General features: G+C 44.8%; 5 protein-coding genes across 7 annotated transcripts; 2 read left to right on the top strand and 3 right to left on the bottom strand.

Moving 5' to 3' along the window:
• Nucleotides 1-61: 61 nt before the first annotated feature.
• On the bottom strand, nt 62-3479 carry shmt1 (serine hydroxymethyltransferase 1 (soluble)). The gene is made up of 12 exons (XM_085933594.1): nt 3388-3479; nt 2612-2728; nt 2396-2541; nt 2176-2291; nt 1854-2014; nt 1673-1754; nt 1360-1572; nt 1172-1285; nt 934-1056; nt 742-858; nt 562-672; nt 62-476 (listed from the first exon to the last, which is right to left on the bottom strand). Exons 2-12 carry the CDS (start codon nt 2702-2704, stop codon nt 304-306), a joined length of 1449 nt encoding a protein of 482 aa, XP_085789720.1. The 5' UTR covers nt 2705-2728; nt 3388-3479; the 3' UTR covers nt 62-303.
• An 87-nt stretch (nt 3480-3566) lies between these two features.
• Nucleotides 3567-6596, bottom strand: pdap1b (pdgfa associated protein 1b). 3 transcript variants are annotated; one of them, XM_085933598.1, is made up of 7 exons: nt 6285-6581; nt 6089-6167; nt 5226-5317; nt 4987-5073; nt 4802-4923; nt 4452-4603; nt 3567-4350 (listed from the first exon to the last, which is right to left on the bottom strand). In XM_085933598.1, the coding sequence occupies exons 3-7, from the start codon at nt 5289-5291 to the stop codon at nt 4286-4288; spliced, it is 492 nt and encodes a 163-aa protein (XP_085789724.1). In that variant the 5' UTR covers nt 5292-5317; nt 6089-6167; nt 6285-6581; the 3' UTR covers nt 3567-4285. The 3 variants fall into 3 exon arrangements, with proteins under 3 accessions (XP_085789724.1, XP_085789722.1, XP_085789723.1); XM_085933596.1 differs by lacking the exon at nt 6089-6167 and having other exon boundaries at nt 6285-6596; XM_085933597.1 differs by lacking the exons at nt 6089-6167; nt 6285-6581 and adding an exon at nt 5595-5788.
• bud31 (BUD31 spliceosome associated protein) lies at nt 6102-7305 on the top strand. The gene is made up of 4 exons (XM_085933601.1): nt 6102-6316; nt 6467-6589; nt 6701-6867; nt 6944-7305. The coding sequence occupies exons 1-4, from the start codon at nt 6223-6225 to the stop codon at nt 6992-6994; spliced, it is 435 nt and encodes a 144-aa protein (XP_085789727.1). The 5' UTR covers nt 6102-6222; the 3' UTR covers nt 6995-7305.
• A 363-nt stretch (nt 7306-7668) lies between these two features.
• Nucleotides 7669-12452, bottom strand: smcr8a (Smith-Magenis syndrome chromosome region, candidate 8a). The gene is made up of 3 exons (XM_085934179.1): nt 11310-12452; nt 9644-11194; nt 7669-9565 (listed from the first exon to the last, which is right to left on the bottom strand). The coding sequence occupies exons 1-3, from the start codon at nt 11912-11914 to the stop codon at nt 9106-9108; spliced, it is 2616 nt and encodes an 871-aa protein (XP_085790305.1). The 5' UTR covers nt 11915-12452; the 3' UTR covers nt 7669-9105.
• On the top strand, nt 12387-20547 carry top3a (DNA topoisomerase III alpha). The gene is made up of 19 exons (XM_085934178.1): nt 12387-13274; nt 13481-13540; nt 13630-13703; nt 13771-13846; nt 13978-14086; nt 14212-14355; nt 14445-14615; nt 14704-14804; nt 15377-15451; nt 15540-15622; nt 15693-15903; nt 15983-16168; nt 16243-16372; nt 16524-16637; nt 16712-16877; nt 16987-17133; nt 17232-17354; nt 18160-18836; nt 18935-20547. The coding sequence occupies exons 1-19, from the start codon at nt 13062-13064 to the stop codon at nt 19090-19092; spliced, it is 3018 nt and encodes a 1005-aa protein (XP_085790304.1). The 5' UTR covers nt 12387-13061; the 3' UTR covers nt 19093-20547.
• The last annotated feature ends 123 nt before the right edge of the window (nt 20548-20670 follow it).

The raw sequence follows: 20670 nt of genomic DNA, 5'->3' as shown, positions 1-20670 counted from the left end.
AAATGCAGCATAAACTGATTCCGCGTAATAGTTCATATGATGCTAAATACCAGATCATGAGCACAACTCATAAGATAAGGAGACCTTTGAGAATTTTAATGAATATGTATCGGAAACATTGAAAGCAGCCGCGGATGACATCACATTAAAAAACATTGCAAGGCTGCTTGTACTGAAATGTGTTTTGATCCAAAGGCGCAAGGTGTGTGTGTGTATAACCGTGTATCAAAGATATCCTATGCAGGAATTCCACCTGCAAAATTGTGTGCATTAGTTTGCAAGTATCACTTGAGTCATCATGATTTATAACTCAGGGAGGCCAGGCATGGGAAAATGACCAGCAAAAGCTTCAACTTCTGCCTTGATCTCGTTCACACGCTGCTGGAACTTTTCTTCCTTGGCCAATGCCTGGATGAACTCCTTCAGAGTGGCCTTAGGATCCAGACTTCTCTGCACCTCCAAGGTCAGCTCAATACCTGAGGGGTAAAACAAAGGGAAGCTGTGGGCGCTCTCTTACATTGGAATTCTACTCCCTCCATGATGGAGCTGCACATTCCTAACCTTTGTGAAGGAAGTCTGCCACTTTCCTGAAGTCATCTTCTAGCAAGCCTCTGGATGTCAGAGCTGGAGAGCCAAACCTCAGTCCACTGGGGCGCAAAGCACTTTTGTCTCCTGCATGAAAATATTCCAGTGCAGCACTCAGTATAAAAACAAAGCCCATACCTATAAAACAAATCTTACCTGGACAGGTGTTCTTATTACAAGCAATAGCGCAAGCTTCCAGAACCTTCTCGGCTCGTCCTCCATCGGTTCCTTTGTTGCGCAGGTCCAATAGGATCAGATGATTGTCGGAACCACCTTAATATGTCAATAAAATCAGGACGTTGAGAGATTTTCTTGCCAAGCGCTGTGGCAAGTGGCAGGGGCCCCTACCAGTGACAATCTTGTAGCCGTGCTTAACGAGGGCAGCGGAGAGAGCTTTGCAGTTGACGAGAACCTGCATCTGATAAGCTTTGAACTCTGGTGTCATGGCTTGTTTGAGAGCGACGGCGACACCTGGGAACGTAAACGGAAAAAGACCCAGCCCTGATATGAGCAAATTCCACACATCTTTCATTCATTCTTTGCCAACATGGCTCAAATTGGCATTTAGCTCGTGAGGTCATTGGACCTGCGATGGCGTGGTTGTGAGGTCCGCCCTGCAGCCCCGGAAAGACGGCCTGATTGATTAACGACTCAAGATTGTAGAGAATCTCCTTCCCCTTGGCGTCCACGCTGCGCACACCTGAAGACAGACAGATGAAAATATAAAACGACATGCTCGATCACTCAAAGATTTGATGACAGAAGAGATTTGACCTTTCCTGAAGAATATCAGTCCAGCTCTGCAGCCGCGCAGCGTCTTGTGCGTCGTGGTGGTAACCATGTCGCAGCAGTCAAAGGGGGACGGCACCACTCCGGCGGCCACCAGTCCGCTGATGTGCGCCATGTCCGCCATCAGATAGGCGCCATTCTCGTTGGCGATCTGCCTCATACGGGCGTAGTCCAGGTTACGGGAGTAGCAGCTTGTTCCTGTGAGCGGAAGGAAAGGAAACCTTTGTGTGTTCATGTTTCAATTGGATGTATTTATGACAGCGAAAGCCTCATAAAGTTTCCAAAGCAAACCAGAAACCTGCAATGATGAGTTTGGGATGGAAGAGGCGAGCATTTTCTTGCAGTCGATCGTAGTCGATATAACCCGTTTCGGGATTCACCTGAAAGCAGAACATCTAGTCTGAGCAACAACAACTCTCAGTGTGACAATTCAGAACAGTGCCTACTTCATCAATTACTGAGATGAGCCAATCAATCACCTTGTACGGCATGGACTCAAAGAAGATGGAGGTTGCGGAGATTTTTTTCTTTTCCGTCATGAAGCCATGTGTCAGGTGACCTCCATCAGGAAGGTCCAGGCCCATGATTCTACCATGCGGTTCCACAATGGCGGTGTAAACAGCAAAGTTGGCGGGAGAACCTACACGGAGAAGCATTGACATTTCTTATTTGAGAGCCATTCATTTTTTATATTGCTTATTCTCATAATTTGGTATGCAACCTGGAGAAATAAGTGCACGAAGAACAAGCTAACCCAGATTTGAAGCTACCTAAAATGTTCCACCATATTTTTATGGTTACCTGAATATGGCTGCACGTTCACGCCCCATTTGTCAGAGTCCAGACCGTAGGCTTCGAGCGCCCTCTTCTGGCAGAGTCTCTCCAGTTCATCAACATGCTCAGTTCCACCATAGTATCTAACATTGAGACCATTGTGAGCATAAAACCCATTTTTATTCCAAAGAAAAACCAAATCTCACTGTAACCCTTCTCGATTTCATGAATAATTTCACAAGTGTACCTCTGACCAGGATAGCCTTCAGAGTACTTGTTGTTCATACAAGACCCCAGAGCCTCCAGAACAGCTCTGCTGGTGAAGTTCTCCGAGGCAATCAGCTCCAGGCCGTACGTCTGTCTGTGCTTCTCCTTTTTAATAATAGAGAAGACCTGAAAGGCACACGTGACAGGTTCATCGCATTTTTTGTAAATAGTCCAAAATATTGACGTAAACACTGACCTCAGCGTCATTGACAGACAGAGGTTCCAACATCATCTTGTTGTGCGAGTCCCACGCTTCTTTGGTGACATTGTCGCCATTTGTTAAAGACATGGTCGTTGTTGTTCTTGCACAGCGCTGATTCGATCAAGACAATATACATTCCATTTACTATCCATGAGTATGAGAAGAAGCAGCAATATCATCATGCAAGACGATTTTTAATTTTTTTTTTTTTGTACAGGTTCATCTGAGATTCCGTGTCAACAGTGCAAAATAACCTGTCCGCAGGATTTTATGATGGGGTTGATCATTTTTATGACAAGGCAACAATTGTATTGCTAAAAAATATGAGTCAAAAATCTTATACTGCAACTTTCTTCTAAAAAGTGAAGATACCATTTATGAGAGGTTGAGGGTTGCAAGCTTCAGCTCACAGTTGCCTGTTACAAAACTTGAAGTTGCGTTCGGTAAACTTTGGACCGTTGCATGGGCAAAGCAAACACGAGCGTTCAAAATATTATGCACATTGTCTGCCAACTTGTGTAACTTGTACTCATAACTTCTTTAAATCACTACATGTTGTTTACATTTGCAGGGAATCGTCAAATCCCATTAGGTTGAAATGTCATAAAAGGACAGCCATTGCAACATATGAAGAAAAAATAGAATCACACGGTCAAAGACGTTCAAAGTACAAAACCTGTTTGGTGTTTTTGTGTCTATGATCAGATTTAGACATGAATTTTGAATGATTGCCCTGGCACTGAAATGTTGGAGTCAACGCTCGAACTCACCCTCCAAGGAAAATAAGTAGCGACTGAAGTTGTCAAAAGCAAAAGTAGAATCACGAGGTGAGCGGAAGAGGGAGGGAGGGAGGCAGGGAGGGAGGGAGGGAGGCAGGCAGGGAAGGGAAATAATACCACGCTGACGGAAGGGAAAAGTCCGCCAAAGTTTGGACCAATCAAATGCGCAGTTCTTCTTCGCTTCTTATTGTATGCGTAACATGTGGCCTTGAGCGCCACTGTTGACCGGGAGTGAGATGACTTCCTGCGACAGCACTTCGTCACTGTGATTTCAATAACGAAAAGTATCAATATTAATATTCTATAAGAGCACAGGTTGAATTTAAGCTTTGCATTTTAAGTTGACATGATATTTATATGAGTCTACAATAATAATAAAAATGCAAATTTTGTCATAAGTCATCAAGTCATTTAAGGTGACCTTTTGACCACATCTCTGATCATAATTGAAGAATCAACCTGATTAAGGCAACTGTTACTGTTGAAACAAAACACACACAAAAATAGCTGTATTATCCCATCAAATGTTTACAGCAGTTGACTGCAAATGAATGTTTCAACATTTTTATCGTATTAATCTGAAATATTTTCACGACTCAGTTATATACAGTGTAAAACCCAAAGAAAACAGTGCCGATGCTCAATAAGCAAAATGGACATTGAAAAATGATAAGTGTTATTCATTTCGTGTAAAACCTCAGCTTCATTCTAATTGTGTGCAACCCAGCTGGAGCTTTACCAATATGGCCGTTATTCCATGCCAAAATGCACCACCGGTAAGGTAAGGTAAATACTGTTCATAGCGCTTTTTCCCCCACTTTCAAAATAGTCTAATTCATATTGCGTCAGTCCACAAAAACAGGGAAATGGTTCTGATAAATACTCTGCATCATTTCAGTGAGAGGGAATTTAATCCTTTAGCCGCCGCTGCTGCCGCTTCTTTTGCCTCTTTAGCTGCAAGAAAGAAAACATGCGGTTAGTAATAATGTCTAAAATGTGGTATTTTAAATATACGAGTTACTAACGTATATCAAGGTCGATTTTTTTTTTGGTACCTTTTTTCTCTTCCTCTTTCTTTCTCGCTGCCTCCTCTCTCTGTTTCTTGATGATGGCGAGGCGGGCGAGGTCAGCTTTAGCCTGGTCTGTCTTTCCTGCGAGATGCATCTTCATGTAGCGCTCCTTTGCTTTCTGCTTTTCAATTTCCTCTCTGTGTGTGTGCACACAAGTGGAAAGAAAAGCAAGTGAAGAAATTCCTACAGAACTAATGTCCAAACCTGTGACACTGCACTAGAACAACACTTTGGTCCTTTTCTATACACCTGAAATACGGTTGATGTTTTCAGTACAATTTATGTGGAATGATGGGGACCAAAAAAAAATTGGAATGACTTGAGTGTACACAGACCTTTCTCTCCTTGACAACTGCTTGGGCTCATCTAACTCGATGTGTGTCACCTTCTTGGACTTCTGAGCAATTCTGTTGGGGTTCTCAATTTCTATCAAGCCCTCCACACCGACTCTCTTCCTCTGCAAACACATCACAACAGCTCAGAGTGCTTACTTGAAATGTTACAAATATTGAAGACATACCTGTGAACCGTCATCATCGCTATCATCTGACCCTGACGCTTGTAACTTCTCGGTAACGTCATTCTGAGCTGCGCCCTCTTCCTCATCCTGAAACAAAGAATATAGAAAGTCATGCATTGAGTTAATTAAGTTAACATTGATACAGCCACATGAGTCACTTATTGTAGCTATGCCTCAGAGCACCAACGTAAATAAACCTAAAGTCCCTTTTAAATGGAACTATTGGGTGATCTTTTTACCGTCTTCCTCTCCTTCTCCGCCTTCATTTGGGCGTCAATCTCCTCTGGACTTGTGTAGGTCCTCATGCGACCCTTGTGGCTCCCTTTCCGACCTGCAGTGAAGATGACGTACGTGAACAGATTTATCCTGTTTACTATTCACACAGTGACGAAAGAAAACCATTAGACCCGCGTCGAAAGCAAACATTTTTACACACATGACATCGGTGTCATGTTATAACGCAACCAAGCCAATAAAAGCGTAAACTGATTCCAGTCTATGTTTTCTTCCAAGACATTCGTTACTTGTCTTCAAGTGGCCAACGCGTGCTAATAAGGGTAACATATGCGAATTCACTCAACAATTGAGCGTATACAAAATCATCTTACCTCCTTTTGGCATTTTGATAAATACTGTATGTGAATATCTAACAGTTAATAAATAAAAGAAAAGGCATTTAAGGCCGAACCAAGCTGACAGCTGGCTAAACTCGGAGAGGAGCAACACAATCCAGTAGTGATGAGTTGTGCCCAAGGATATGCCTGTTCAAATATCTTCCAAATGAAAACATGGTCGGGGATATGTTAAACACTTGTCCCCGGAAAAACACATATTGGTCATTTTACACTATGGTTCGACTTTAGTGTCTGTATATTACGAGTGACAAAGGAAAAACAAATCAAACGGCATTTATGTCTTCTAAAGGGCATTTAATTTGTGGCCTAAAGTGATGCAATATCGCGAAAACGATAGCAGGAGAGTTGCTTCAATTTGGTCACAGAATATTTCGATAAATTACCTAACTCCACGCTTAGAAATAAGTTAGTGCCAAGGTAGTCCGAAACCTAAAAATAAAATATGTATAAATAAATGAGTAAAACACCTTGTGACGTCAAAAGTGTGCTGCGTGCGCTTCCAATGGACCCCAGTGACGCCCAATTCAAGAGTCAGAGACGATTGCGCTAGCCAAATAGAAAAACACAAGGTTTTGTTCGGAGTTGGACAAAGTGTAAGAAAATGCCAAAAGTTAAGAGAAGTCGTAAGCCACCACCAGATGGCTGGGAACTCATTGAACCTACTTTGGATGAGCTGGATCAGAAAATGAGGGAAGGTGAGCCGAAACGAGATCATTTAGCCGTCATCAACAAGGGCCCCGCGGAGCCAATCTTTTCAAAAGTCTCCAATTCGTAATTTGAAACATTCGACTCCACAAATGTCTGACTTTTTTTCTCCTCTCTTTGGATTTTGTGCTTCCTCTCAGCTGAAACGGAACCTCATGAGGGTAAGAGGAAAGTGGAAGCTCTTTGGCCAATTTTCAGACTGCATCATCAGCGCAGCCGCTACATCTACGACCTGTTTTTCAAAAGAAAAGCCATCAGCAGAGGTAAGGATAATATTTAGCTTAATATGTAACTGCGTGTCAATTGTGTTTGTAATCTATATGAAATTGCTATTGTGTGTCGAATGCCAACCAAATGTTTGTGTGTCCTCACAGAGCTGTACGAGTATTGCATAAAGGAAGGCTACGCTGACAAAAACCTGATTGCAAAGTGGAAGAAGCAGGGCTACGAGAACCTGTGCTGCCTGCGATGCATCCAAACACGTGACACCAACTTTGGGACAAACTGCATTTGCAGAGTTCCAAAGAGCAAGCTGGAAGTTGTAAGTCTTTCAAGAGTTTCAAGATTCTCCCATCTGACTTCATTTTCAAAGGAATTTCTGACTTGTGTCTTTGTAGGGAAGGATCATCGAATGTACCCACTGCGGATGCAGAGGATGTTCCGGTTGAGCGTAGGACAGAAAGACGTGCCCGGCCTCCGTCTTTGTCGTCATGCATCTCGTCACCTACTATTGTTAGCATCATTCCCTGCAGGCTCAAGAAATACACTGAAAGGGGCCTTCTTGTATTCATTACAATTGTTTTTCTGCTAAATTGACTGTCTGTAACTTTTCTTTAATACCTCTGAAGGGGAAGGTGTCTTTGAGTTAATTGCTTCAGGCGTGACATTTTCTTATTTCATTCATCAGAAGTGTGAATTGATTTTGTTTTTAAAACCTCTTGGTGTTGTAATCATTTGAATAAAACAATTCTGATTGACATCCTTTGACTCATCCACGAATACGTCCACCGTCTTTAATTGGATATTCAGTTAAGGAGCCACCGAGAGCGGCTTAGAAGATAAATTAAGATATATTTCGAGCAAGTCATTATTCTAGATGAAGTAACTGCAGCTGCTCTATTATGTGCAATGTTTTCATTTAAGATTAAAATGGGCAGTTACAAACTCTCCAAATATTTTTCAAGTCTACATACAGAGCCTTACTTGTCTTCAGCCTGTTTCTGCAGCTCTTGCAAAAGAATGAGCTCAATGAGGATTTATTATTCATGCCGCCTCAAAAGCTAGCACATACGTACGTCATCACGGAAACAAGTCAGACAAACACAAATCTCTTGGAGCACTTCATGTTTAATGAGCTGTCTGTTGAATTAGTTGTTCAGTAGAAGGATCCTCGACTTAACTCCTTTGTGAACTAAACGTTAGTGCAAAAAATGTTAATGAATTTTAATAATTTAATGGCAAAAACGACTTAAAAGCTTGTAAATCAATATGATAAAAAAATGTGCACAGACATGATGCAGATGTAACTTAAGGACACTGAGTGTTTACGTACATGTTAAGCACACTGGTATGGCTTAGTTTACATTCTTTTTGCATTACAGACCGGGAGAATTGACAATAACAGCTCAAGTGGGGGGGGGGGGGGGGGGGGGGGGCACATGCAGCAAATGGGATTCAAAAGTGGCAAGTGAAATAAATGTATGCTGCTCGAGATTCTCAAAATGGAAATTAGTGTTTGAGACAGAAAAAAAAAAATGAATTTAAGATACATTTTCTTTGTTCAAAGTAAATGTGACAGAAATGCCGCCATGATATTTGAACCCATGCAGTCACATGTACAGGATTGTTAGTGGATACAGAATTATTAGTGGATACAGAATTATGGCAACACCACATAATTGGTAACAAAAAAAACATGTATTAAAAAGAGAAGTTTGTTTCAATGGCTGATTTCAGATTTCCAAAATACATTTGCGGAATTGGATTTGTGGACTAAAAAAACAACAACAACAGTTGAGTTTTGTGATTACATCCAACAAAGACCACTGATCAGGCAACAGTAAATTGTGTTTTTATAAATATGCAACAGTCATCCAAACTCGAGCATTCCGTCTCACGCACGATAAAGCCCAAAACATTACAATATTTCACTGTGGCACAAAACGGTCTCATGCTGACAGCACAACACTCACACCTTAAGACAACAGTGAAATTCAATACATTAAGGTTAAATAACTTGGAAGTTTTGCTCAACAGCGGATCGCGTCACCAGGTTGTTGTCGCTGTTGGGAGAATATTTGTGTAACCGCTTATTTTTCAGGACATGCACGTGGATTCAATTTAATATGGCTGAAACAGCCAATGGGAACGTTAGTGGACAAAGTTTGCACGGTGCTAATGAAATTTTATGGACACAATATCAGCATAATGCACGTTTGTTTCGGACCAAACAAGCTATTCCTGGACTCAAACAGCAGCGTGAATATCATTTACAACAATAAAAAAAAAAAAAAACTGAGATACTGCTCCCATATTGTGTGTGTCAGAAAAGGGATTGATCCCGCATTGTAATCCCAATAATATGCAAAGACTCTTTCCTTGATTCCTGCACACAGACATACACACGAGACGGCTCTGCAGAGATAATACAATAAAAATCAGTGCAGTTTGATCTGAAATTAAAATGATCATCCTCAGGATCAGGATCATCTTTAGTCCATTAAAAATAAAAGGGTAGCGGTTCCCAGAAGAGAGAGAGAGAGAGAGAAAAAAATAATAATCAGATTTTGTATAAAACGCTGCTGGTGTAGTTGAAATGAAAAGAAGGCGCCGCTGCGGTGCGGCCATCAGCGGCGTGCAGGTAGTGCTGTGTGATCAGGTCGCTGAGGTAGAGCACTATCTGTCTGTCCTCCTCTCCCAGGCCCAGCTGCTCCTGCAGGAAGAAGGTGCGTCGGGCCAGAACGCCATCCATCCCCTCTGTGGTGTTGACCGGCAAGTGGAGGTGGTGGGTGAAGGTGAACAAAAAGGCCTTGGCCGCCAGATGACACAGCGTGCTCTGGACGTGAAGGAAGTAGGTGGAGCCGCGGCGGACGTAGGTGCGGTGGTCAGCCGTGTTGGCTAGCAGTTTGCCATGATACGGTGGACAGCGTAAGGTCTTCTGGTCGGCATCCAAGATGGAGATGTAGCGGCTGTAGCGGGACAGTGAGTACAGCACGCTGGAACCGGCAGGAGATGCCACTCTGAGAGAGAGACAAGATGAGAAATATTTGTCAATTGCCGCGCCCATTAGAAAGTCAATCGTTACTTAGAAAATGTACCTTTGCAATCCAATAAGTTTCCACCTGTGCAGGTCTGTAAGGCTGAAAGGGCAAGCCAGCCACGCCTGGACTCGCTCCCCACACCTCCCTGGAGCAGGTACAAAGAGGGCTAGAGCAGAAACCAGCCGACGAACTCTGGCCTCGTCGGCGCCGAGCACGACCAGCGTCCTGCCGCTCAGCAAAGACCACAGAGCCTGTATAGCAAAGGGGTACTGTCGCACAAATCTCAAGGCCCCTTGTCCGGCCTTCTTCTTCTGACGCAAGGTCAGCGTCCCCCCATTGCCGAGAGGTGAAGCGGTCCAATCGGAACCGGCGGACGTACACGTGGTACAATCCGAGCCGTCCTCGGCCGACGTACTGGACACGCCATCTCCCGGGAGTCCAGCTGTGAGGTTTTCTGAGCATGGTGATCCTACGGCATAGTCATCCTGAAGTGGAAGTAGGGCCTGGGGTTCCTGGTTGACCACCAGGATCTGAGCATTCTGCAGGTGGGCGGCGAGACGGGGCACCGCATCAGGCGGATTATCGAGAAAACCTTCGTGAGTCATACAGCATGCGGCATCCATCGGAACAAATGTAGAGTCCTTCTCGCGTTTTTCCTTCCTTGTTGGTTCCTCCAACAAAGCCTTGGGTTCCCCGTCTTCATCAGTAGCATCACCATCCAGATCAGTTTTATGGTCGCAGTCTGGGGTGGAGTCGGACTCGGCATCCAGAACGTCCGGCTTCAGGCTTGCCTGGTTGCCACAGTTTCCAGTAGGTTTCTTCTGGGTCTCCGATCCCTGGTGGAAACAGGAGGTCTCGAGATGGTCGTCTTCAAGCTTGAAGTCTCCAGTATGGCTAGTCTCACAGGCGAGGTCCAAAAGCTTCGGAGGTTCCGGATTGATGAGTTTGGAGTTGTCTACAGCATGGTTCACAGCACAAATTGGTCGTAATGTCGCACTTCCGTCCAGATCATCATAGTCGTCTTCACAGAGGTCCTCCTCAAACAAAAAGTTCATGATTCTCTGCTTTCTGCGGAGGGCTAGGTCCAAGCGACGCGTGTGCAGGTAGCACAGGTCTCCTCGGAAACTCCTTTCCGTCTCCTTCAGGAGCTCCACGGTGGCCTGGTAGAAGGTGTCATCGCACAGCTCTCGGAGGGTCTTGAGGCGCTTGTCGAAACATTTGGCTGACTTAGCTTTGATCAGCTGCGGCGTGTAAGACGGCCTGCGTGCAAGACGCTCGTCTTCTTCCTCGCCGATGTCCGCTTGGCCCGCGTGACCATTTTGTTTCTCCCCTGCGTCAGCGCGGCTCGAAGGCTTAGCTAGCTCGGCGTACTTGCCGAAGAGCTCTTCGCACTCGCTCATACATTTGTGACACGTCACGGCCTGAGGGTCTCGGCGGGGACGACGATGGTACGAGCTGATCTGTCTCAGAAGGTCTCTGTGTTCGTAAATGCTCTTCTCCACGTTGGCGAGCTCGTTGGCCTTTTCCACGGCATGAGGCGAGTACATGCACTGAGGCCCCGCCTCTCTCTGCAGGCCCTCCTCCCTCTGTAGAACAGAGTGAGTGTACCTAAGAAAAAGGAGAAAGCTTTAGCTCAACTGTCTTCTGGAATTCAATGATGAAGAAACTGTCAATCATTTTCAATCGATATTTTTTGCTACTACAGACTCAAGAAGGCACCTACTCTAGGTCTCGAAGCTTCCTCTGGAGCTCTTTGGCGAAGGCTCTGCGGTTGCCGGCCTTCAGACACTCCGAGGCCTTCGAGAAGCGGCCGGACAGCTCCTGAAACTGCAACATGATCTTCCTCTCATCTGCTGAAACATAGGCCATGCAGAAGGGACGCACAAAGCCCCTCGCCTCCAGGTCGTACAGCGTAAGGTGATGGACATAGGCAAAGGCGCCTTCTTTGGAGTCACCCAGGACAACCCTGGAGTCCTCCACAAAACTGAGCCGAGGGTATCCGCTGCCTGGCGGATGCCCCACGAAGGAGGCCTGGTAGTCCACTGACATGATGCGCAGGGAGAAGTAGTTGAGATCAAAAGTGCCACAGACTTTGGGGTCATCGGGAATGGTGAGGAGAGGCTGAGGACCCACTTGCTCTGAGAACTCCGAAATGAGGATGAAGTCTTTTGTGAACTTAGCGTACGAGGTTTTGGCCCAAGGGTTGGAGTCAGCCAGAGGGTGGAGGGGAATGGAGAACTCTTCTGGAATAGCCCATGGCTCAGGAGTGGACTGACCATCATCATCATCCTCTTTTGTGAAAGCCACCACGTCAGGTGAGCCTATCATAGTGCTGTTGTTGAACAAAGCATGAGAGACACCACTCTGTGCAGCCCATCTATCAATTATGAAGAAGCAGGCAGGGAGCACGACTCCGATGCAAGATAGACAATGGAAAGTCACACCTGATCACAAAAGAGCTCCGACAAAAAAAAGAAAAAACACTCCAGTTTGTGTCCCAGGGTCCAATTTTGCCATCGGGGTTTCAGTCCATAAGATATGATGCTCGATGTGAATACTTGACATGCACACAGGTCAGCCAGCGTCCTACGAACAAAAGCAGCAATCTCTGCATCCGGCCATCATCAGATCGTTCGAGCAAAGTCAAGCATCGGCATCATGAAATTCCGCGACTCTCTCCGTCTTTTCTTCATGTCTTCATTTCCATCACGTTGGCGTGTTTGATCAACAGATGCGTCCGGCAATCACGCTGCTAGCGGGCAAGAACGACATCATCATTATTACACGGTGAGACTGACGCCATGTTTACCCAGCTGCTGGGAGTCGGGTCAGGTGACTCAAGCACCAATCCGAAGCAAGAATTCCACACCAGCAGAAATCGCGATGGAGCTCAAGTTGAAGAAATGTCATTGTTTTGACCACTCTATACAAAATAAAACCTCTAAGAATGATGACAACTTGGACGGACATCGTGGTGCAACGTTACCGTCGCAGTAAATGCTCAAAACCTGTTTATTCGTGACCATATGATTTTATTGTTATTTCTGGAAATCGATATCAATGTAAATATTGTAATGTCAAATATTCAATCGGTTTTACCTAGATGGAGGTAAATGTTTTTTGCCACGTGAAACTTGTGTCCATAAGTTTTTTCAATCGAATGATTTACGTCATTTACTGATTTTTACGACATCACGACAGAATACGGTAAAATTTGACGGGCGGGCGCGCGTTTTGTAAATATCTTGAAGTTGAACTTTTATTTTTAATAGCTATGAAGAAAGAGTTGGTTGGGAAATGTATTCGGCCAACGGGAACCTTTATTTACTCGATGCGGTAGTGGTGAAGTTTGACATGGTGACATGTGATGTTTTCAAAATGCTTTTAAAGTCTGTACTGGCACTACCTAGCAAACATGCTAACACAGACGAAGGAGAGTGGAAAAGAGGCCGCTATATGTGAATAGCAGCCAGGTATGCAAGTCGTGAACCTCCTCACAAAACATCTGCTTCGACTGGGACAACAAAGGCGACGTATCCAGTTGAAGTGCTACTCTACAGCGCTCGATTCATTGGCCACATTAGACATGATGCGGAGGGGTCAGATCAAGAGGGTCCTCTGCGTAGCGGAGAAGAATGATGCAGCCAAAGGCATCTCCGAAATTATGTCCAATGGCAGGTCCATGCGGGTGAGTTTCTAAACTTGTCATTTTTGTATGGATGCTGTAATGAAGTTCCTATTCCAAGCTTGGGCTCCAGCTTGTGCTTGTTTAACCTTATGGCAAGGAAATGTAACTTCCCTCTGTGTTTGTCTTTATTATGCCTCAATGCACCCTCATGTTTTTATTTCTACTTAGCTTGCGGAACTGTAATGGCCTTCCATTTCATTTTTTAGAGGGAAGGAATGTCCAAATTTAACAAGATCTATGAGTATGAATATCATCTCTTTGGTCAGGTATGTATAAGCAATGAAATGCATATTACACCTTTTTCTTTTGCTTTGACGCTTCCTCTAATTGCCTGTAAATTGATGTTCACGTCTAGAATGTGACGGTAGCAATGACATCAGTCTCGGGACATTTATTGGGTCTTGAGTTTAAAGCCCCTTATCATAAATGGTAAGTTTGGATACGATGTGGCTTTGCATTCAGCAGATGATTTCATATTGACATTTTCTTTCCAAAGGCTCAGTTGCAATCCAGTGCTGTTGTTTGATGCTGAGGTGGAGAAGTATTGCCCAGATGGCATGGTACAAATTAAGGTATTTCTCCTTACCTTTCGAAGCAATTACAAAAAGAAGCAAGATCATTCTTTGCTTCGAAACGTATTACCGAGCCTTCGACTGCAGCTTCCCTCTGTTGTGACAAACTTCTTCCGTTGCTATCGTTCCAGCGTACACTGGAAAAAGAGGTGAGACAATGCCAGGCCTTAATTATCTGGACTGACTGTGACAGAGAAGGAGAGAACATTGGCTTTGAAGTCATCAATGTCTGTAAGGCAGGTAAGGTTTACTGAAAGTTTAACAATACAAACCATCTTCAAATAAATTAAGGTACAGTTGCGGATATGCACAGATACGTATCTTTAATAAGTTGGTGTAAAAGATTATTATTATTTTTTTTTTAGTGAAGCCTAATTTGCAAGTGTTTCGGGCAAAGTTTTCTGAAATCACCCCCAACTCCATTCGGAGAGCTTGCGAGACACTAGCCGAGCCGGACGTTAACGTCAGCGATGCTGTTGATGTCCGCCAAGAGCTCGACTTGCGGATAGGTGAGGAAGCGCAATCTCTGTGAGATGATTCTGTGACGCCGCAGATGATATGTCGGTAGCCTCTCCAACGTCTCTCTGAACACACACAGGTGCATCCTTCACAAGATTCCAGACCCTTCGCCTCCAGAAGATCTTCCCAGAGTCTCTGGCCAATCAGCTCATCTCTTACGGCAGCTGCCAGTTTCCCACTCTGGGTTTCGTGGTGGAGCGTTTCAAAGCCATCCAGGCTTTCATTCCTGAGACTTTCTACAAGATTAAAGGTGCATGCAAATCCAGTTTAGGTTTGGTGTCAGGTTAGGGGAATAGAAATGTCCTTTAAATCTGGGTCTTTCTGCTTCTCTGTTGAAGTGCTACACGAAGTTGAGGAGGACACTGTGGAGTTTGGATGGAAACGATATCGGCTATTCAACCACACCGCTTGCCTCGTGCTCTACCAGATTTGCATGGAGGTACACTGGTTAATTAAGCACATAATGCCGATTCCAATTCAGTGTGTCTACTCTCGGTCGACAGCAACGGAATCCACGACTGTGCGAGGAGAGCACTTACTGTACAAGCGCTCTCAGAGCTGAGTAGAACACACAGTAATCCAAAGATAAACACCATCCTGCACTTGTTTTCATTTTTAAAAGTGGATTGATAAATCACACCCACATATAAGTATACAATAAAATTATACTTAACAAAGTTGTTACAGTAACTTACACCACTGATATTGATTCAGATGAATGAAATGATTAGAGCTGAGATATTTATGGCAACTTTGAGCCAATACCTTCCACAAGAGGTCAGAAAAACACTAAATGTTTTTAAAGCTCATTATAAGTTATGTATTATTTTTTTTTACGGCGCACGACTAGTTCAGAGTCAACCCAATTATAGAAATGTCTGATTTAGTGATTAATGCAGATTTTGATCGAACCATGCTCGCCGCTTGCTTACAAACATGCACAATGTAAGGAAGCCTAATGCAAAACTGTTACGAGTATACGGTAGTGTATGTTTTCACTTCTTTTTTTAGGATCCCATAGCAACAGTCACCTCAGTAACCAGTAAGCCCAAGAGCAAATGGAGACCAATGCCTTTGGACACTGTGGTAAAGTCAAGCAGCCGCGAGTACACTCGCACCGACCGCTATCGCTTCCACCAGCCTGATCGCGTGCATTTTCTCCCGCCCTCATCAGGAATTGGAAAAACTGGCATCTCGGAAGCTGAGAATCAGTGCCAAAGAGACAATGAAAATTGCAGAGAAACTTTACACACAAGGGTGAGTGGGAGTTGCTATTTAGGATTTTGGCCGAAAGTTGACTTGAAATATTGTGGCTGTTTCCGTGAAGGTTTATCAGCTACCCTCGCACGGAAACCAACATTTTTCCAGCATCCCTCGCTCTCAGCCCCTTGGTGGAGGAGCAGATGCAGAGCCCTGACTGGGGGGCATTTGCTCAGCGGGTGCTTGAACAACCAGGGGGTCCCAATCCACGGCAGGGCAAAAAGTCGGACCAAGCCCATCCCCCTATACACCCCACTAAATACACAAGCACGCTACAGGTAGACACACTTCATTTCCTTGACACAAAACAAAGTCATTTCGCCACCATTGTTGTCGTTTTTTTTTTTTCCATTTCAGGGAAATGAAGGACGTGTGTATGAGTTCATTGTCCGACACTTCCTGGCTTGCGTATCCCAGGATGCTTTGGGACAGGAGACCATTGTGGACATAGACATTGCTCAGGAGAGGTTTTCCACTTCGGGCCTCATGATCGTCGCCAGGAATTACCTAGATGTTTATCCTTATGACAAGTGGAGCACGAAGGTAAGGTGTTAGGGGGCAAGCATCAAAGATCGATGGTTGGAATCTTAACTGTCAAAATGAATTGTGTGTGTTAGGTGATTCCAGTATACGAACAAGGCTCCCAGTTCCAGCCGTCTGCAATAGAGATGGTGGACGGTCAGACGAGTCCTCCGCAACTGCTCACTGAAGCTGACCTCATATCGTTGATGGAGAAGCACGGCATTGGTACATCGCAAATCCACATTTTGAGCCTTGGCTTATGGATAGTTGAGAGCAATATAGACATATATATAATGATCCAATTTATTTATTGATTTTTTAATTTCAAAGTTTTGAAATAAAAGAAAAAAAATCTCTTGTGTTTAAAATTAAACAGGAACCGACGCGACACACGCAGAGCACATTGAAACCATAAAAAGTCGCAAGTATGTGGGCTTAACACCTGATCAGAGGTTTCTCCCTGGGGAGCTTGGCATGGGACTTGTGGAAGGTAAATCACACTCTCTTGCTACAATATGAAGTTTTATGACTGACTGAAATGATTCTTGCCATCTCTTTGCTTAGGGTATAACGCCATGGGCTACGAAATGTCAAAACCACACCTACGGGCAGAATTGGAGGCAGACCTCAAGCTGGTATCAGAAGGAAGGAAGGACAAAAGGAGCGTGTTGCAGCACCACATCCAGAAATACAAGGCTGTTTTCATCGAGTCGGTCAGGAAGGCCAAAAAGTTAGTGCCGTGTTTATATTTAGACATCCCGGTCTTGCTGCTAAAATGACACTGTAGGCCGGTGCTTGTAAGCCAAACCACCGAGAAGTCAACTTCAATGCCTCCTTAGGTTAGATGAAGCTCTGTCGCCGTATTTGGGTGCTGCTCAGGAGATCCCTGAAACTGAGCAGCAAGATATGGAGATCCCGCTGCCTATCAGGAAGTGTCCCCACTGTGGACGGGACATGGTGCTCAAAAAGAGGAAGGAGGGAAACGGGTGAGAGGATCGATGGCGCGGAGCTCATTAAAAACAAATTCAGCATAATGTGCCTTTTCTCTTTTACATCCCTAATGTTTTCCCTCCTACCTTGGTAGTAAGTTCCTGTCCTGTGTGGGCTTCCCAGCCTGCAAAACAGCCGTATGGTTTCCTGACACGGTGCTGGAGGTCGGCCGAGAAGACAGCGTTTGTTCCATCTGCCGGCCCCGGCCTGTTCATATGTGAGTATTTTAAACGGAAGAAGGTACAAAGAGTTCAAGAAAGGCAGGTGCATGCCGACAGAAAAAATGTGAGTCGCAGTGACAAAAGTGGCTGCCATCAGTAGAGATGTCATTAGAGCAATTAGATGAGTCATGTGACTTTTAGAGAAAGGTATTCAGGTTGCACTTTTTTGGGGACAGCGCCAGGTGTATGAAACGAAACGCCGGCGCATCTGGCAGAGAGCCTGGGAAATGATTCTTAGTCTATTACCAACGACCATCTCTGAAGGTGAAAGTATTTATAGCTCTCGATAAAAGTCATTTGGGCGACCGATAAGTTGCGAATTGTGGGGAATGATGCACACCTTTATCTCGCTTACCACAGTTGTGATCAAATTCTTTGCGTCGGTGGGCGTTCACCCTGTGACCAAGTGCCAGAGCACAGTCCAAATATAGGACCCATTTGGCAAGCAGCGAGATCGAGTCCTTCGCACCAGTATCTGTTGCCACAGCAACTCTTCACATCTTAAAGCTCAATCACAACGCATAAACAAAGATTATTATTTTTTTTTTCAATTTACATTTCACCCAGTAGTTTGTTCTGTAAATAACTACAAATACAAAAACTTTTAATGCCGCGGTCTCCTGAGGAAGCTGCTTTGCTGATCACCATGGCAACCCGCTCTTAGGGTAACTTTTGTTTTTAGACATGCATTTAAAAAAGCAACAAAAAAAAGATAATTGCATCCATCCATTTTCTGAAGCATTTTATGGCAGGCGCACTAAACTGGTCGTCAGCCAATCGCAGCTACTCTGTGTCCTTCAGGTTAAAGTTCAAATTCCGAAGGGGCAGCCTTCCCCCCATGATGCCTTTAGAGTTTGTCGGCTGCATCGGTGGATGTGACGAGACTCTCCGAGAGGTGCTGGACCTTAAATATCTTCGCGGAGGAGACGGGGGAGGAAGAGAGGACCCCCCGAGGCCAGCACCACCCCGCGGATCAAATGCAAGGCCTCGTGCGCCACCCTCTGCCCCCTCTTGGACCGCACCGCCTCGTCCACCACCAGGGGGCAATAACATCGGCGCACCTAGCAATGATGTCATTGTGTGTAACTGCGGTCAGGATGCGATCTTGCTGACCGTGCGCAAAGACGGTCCCAACCAAGGACGGCAGTTCTACAAGTGCAATTCGGGGACTTGTAATTTCTTTCTGTGGGCGGATCCGCCCAGCCATCAGGTGGCGCAGGAGAATCATCGGCCTCCGCCGCCAACGCCGCCGACGCCACCGACGCCACTGCTGGGGTTTCGGAACACAGCTGGAGGAGGTGGCGGCAGGCCTAAAGGGGGCGCTGGAGATACAAAGTGTAACTGTAACTTGGCCACGGTGACCCGCACTGTGCAGAAGGACGGGCCCAACAAGGGACGGGTGTTTCACACCTGCGGGAAACCCAGAGACCAACAGTGTAACTTCTTCCAGTGGGCTGATGAAAACATGGAAGCACAAGGTAAGACAGAAAAAGACAATCAAAATGTTTGGAGCAGACTCGCAGGTCGTCGGCCAGAATTCACGTCCGGTGTTTTGACCTCTTTTCCTCTCCGTCAGGTGGCTCGGAGGGCGGCGGGTTTAATAGCAACAGAGACGGAGGGAAGAAGGGAAGGAAAGTAAAAGGGGATAATAAACCCCCCGCGGCCAAGAAAGCTCGTTCCTGCGGCATATGCCACATGCCGGGACACACGCGCGTCACTTGTCCTCAACGGTGACGCCGGGCGGCCGGCCGGCACGTTGCTTGAGCCAACTCCTCTTGTGACTGCTATGAAATGAAGTCAAGGAAGTTGGACCAGTCAAATAGTTTGTATTTAGTATCATTCCCGTGTTAAAGCGAGGTCGAAAAAAGGAGGAGGCCTTTTTATTCAACTTTGCTGCTAAGAGCAGTTTGCATTTCTTTGGATTCAAATTCGATTCCGTTTTATAGTAAATGATTGATAATAAATCTGAATGTTTTATATATACACGATTGTTCTTTACTGAGAATTATTTCTTGGACATTTCCGCTGAAATGATTCATCTGAAGTTTGGTTTGGTTGTGACTCATTTGTCATCAACCGCAAGCTCACAGCTTAGCACAGTAAAGTGGAAAATGACCTTTTAATCTGCTACAATACTGATGAAAGCTTAAAGACCCTGGAAAGTCAATTCTAAATACACATTTACAAGACATTTTTTGGAGGAAGTCAAAAGACATCAAAAATAGACAGATAGCGTTAATGATTTTTTTAGTACGTTTTTCAACATTTCAGTTTTTCAGATTTCTGGGGCGTGGCTAAATGGCTTGCTTTTTTTATGATTTTCAAGTCTTCTTTTTATGCATAGAATTGAAAAAATAATAATAATTATGATAGAACTATTAACAAATGTCCTGTTATTTCGGTTTATGTTTTGTGTTAACGAGAGACATTTTGCTGTGTGAGTACATTTTTGAGTTTGTATAAACATTTGGGCTGGGTAGGAATTTGGGGGAATAGGAAATCATTTTTTTTTTTGCAAGTTTCTGACATTTTTGCTGTATGTCTTTAAGTTTTTGTGAGTGAGGTTTTTTAGTGTATGTAAGAACAGCTCAGTGTGATCTCCAATGCTTTTTTTTTTCTTCATTTAGCAAATGATTTCGGATTCACTAAGTGAACTATGGAAATGAATGTGCTTTCTTCTGTTATGACGTGCACGCTGTCACTTGAACGTAGAAATGACAAAGCACATAGTGGCCATGCTCCACAAAGTTTGTGCAGCTCACTGCAAGGGACCCCCCCCCGTTGCCCTCTCGCTCCATCCCGATTTAACGGGAAACGCATAGATTCCCGTATGGGGAAATTGATGTGTTTTATTTTGTTGATCTTCCAAGGGAGTAAGTAGCGCGGATTTTACTGGCACGTTCGGTGAGTCACGCGTGACTCATCACGAGTGGGCGCTAATGGTCCTGCGGTGTTGTTTTTGCGCTCCCTACTACACACGCACGCACGCACACACACTGTCGGTATCCGGGCAGATAACAAGTCATGTGATCTATTTTATTTTTTCCCAAATTGCAGTAATAAGCGACTTTCGGGAAGTGTCACATCGCTACCTTGTAAATGCTCCTGCAGGAGCGCCGTAAGCGTGATAACGTCACCGAGTCCAGAGAAAAGTCATTACCACAGGGACGGGCAACTTATATATGATGGAGAGCACATTGGACCATGCACTTTCTAACCTAATGTATCATAAAAATGCCATTTCAAATATAGGCAAAATACGGGCCAGCCCCCCCCCCCCCCCCCCCCCCCCAAAAAAAAAACCCGCCCATT

Source organism: Syngnathus leptorhynchus, chromosome 16, assembly GCF_054491065.1.
Source record: "Syngnathus leptorhynchus isolate UIUO chromosome 16, UIUO_Slep, whole genome shotgun sequence".
In the NCBI taxonomy this organism is placed as follows: domain Eukaryota; kingdom Metazoa; phylum Chordata; class Actinopteri; order Syngnathiformes; family Syngnathidae; genus Syngnathus; species Syngnathus leptorhynchus.
Note: the sequence above shows the minus strand (reverse complement) of the source record. Positions and strands in the feature narration are given on the sequence as shown.

What these genes read in the sequence shown, in the direction of transcription:
- bud31 (XM_085933601.1), top strand. Translation starts at nt 6,223, where the DNA reads ATGCCAAAAGTTAAGAGAAGTCGTAAGCCACCACCAGATGGCTGGGAA. An exon ending in GGATCAGAAAATGAGGGAAG is followed by an intron (nt 6,317 to 6,466) that starts GTGAGCCGAAAC and finishes GCTTCCTCTCAG; the next exon opens with CTGAAACGGAACCTCATGAG. An exon ending in CAAAGAGCAAGCTGGAAGTT is followed by an intron (nt 6,868 to 6,943) that starts GTAAGTCTTTCA and finishes GTGTCTTTGTAG; the next exon opens with GGAAGGATCATCGAATGTAC.
- smcr8a (XM_085934179.1), bottom strand. Translation starts at nt 11,914, where the DNA reads ATGATAGGCTCACCTGACGTGGTGGCTTTCACAAAAGAGGATGATGAT. An exon ending in AGGAAGCTTCGAGACCTAGA is followed by an intron (nt 11,195 to 11,309) that starts GTAGGTGCCTTC and finishes CCTTTTTCTTAG; the next exon opens with GTACACTCACTCTGTTCTAC. An exon ending in AAACTTATTGGATTGCAAAG is followed by an intron (nt 9,566 to 9,643) that starts GTACATTTTCTA and finishes TCTCTCTCTCAG; the next exon opens with AGTGGCATCTCCTGCCGGTT.
- pdap1b (XM_085933596.1), bottom strand. Translation starts at nt 6,336, where the DNA reads ATGATCTCGTTTCGGCTCACCTTCCCTCATTTTCTGATCCAGCTCATC. An exon ending in GCGATGATGACGGTTCACAG is followed by an intron (nt 4,924 to 4,986) that starts GTATGTCTTCAA and finishes ATGTGTTTGCAG; the next exon opens with AGGAAGAGAGTCGGTGTGGA. An exon ending in CAGTTGTCAAGGAGAGAAAG is followed by an intron (nt 4,604 to 4,801) that starts GTCTGTGTACAC and finishes GCACACACACAG; the next exon opens with AGAGGAAATTGAAAAGCAGA.
- shmt1 (XM_085933594.1), bottom strand. Translation starts at nt 2,704, where the DNA reads ATGTCTTTAACAAATGGCGACAATGTCACCAAAGAAGCGTGGGACTCG. An exon ending in GAACGTGCAGCCATATTCAG is followed by an intron (nt 2,015 to 2,175) that starts GTAACCATAAAA and finishes TTCTCCGTGTAG; the next exon opens with GTTCTCCCGCCAACTTTGCT. An exon ending in TCCCAAACTCATCATTGCAG is followed by an intron (nt 1,573 to 1,672) that starts GTTTCTGGTTTG and finishes TTCCGCTCACAG; the next exon opens with GAACAAGCTGCTACTCCCGT.
- top3a (XM_085934178.1), top strand. Translation starts at nt 13,062, where the DNA reads ATGCAAGTCGTGAACCTCCTCACAAAACATCTGCTTCGACTGGGACAA. An exon ending in GACTTTCTACAAGATTAAAG is followed by an intron (nt 14,616 to 14,703) that starts GTGCATGCAAAT and finishes TCTCTGTTGAAG; the next exon opens with TGCTACACGAAGTTGAGGAG. An exon ending in GATGGAGAAGCACGGCATTG is followed by an intron (nt 16,373 to 16,523) that starts GTACATCGCAAA and finishes AAAATTAAACAG; the next exon opens with GAACCGACGCGACACACGCA.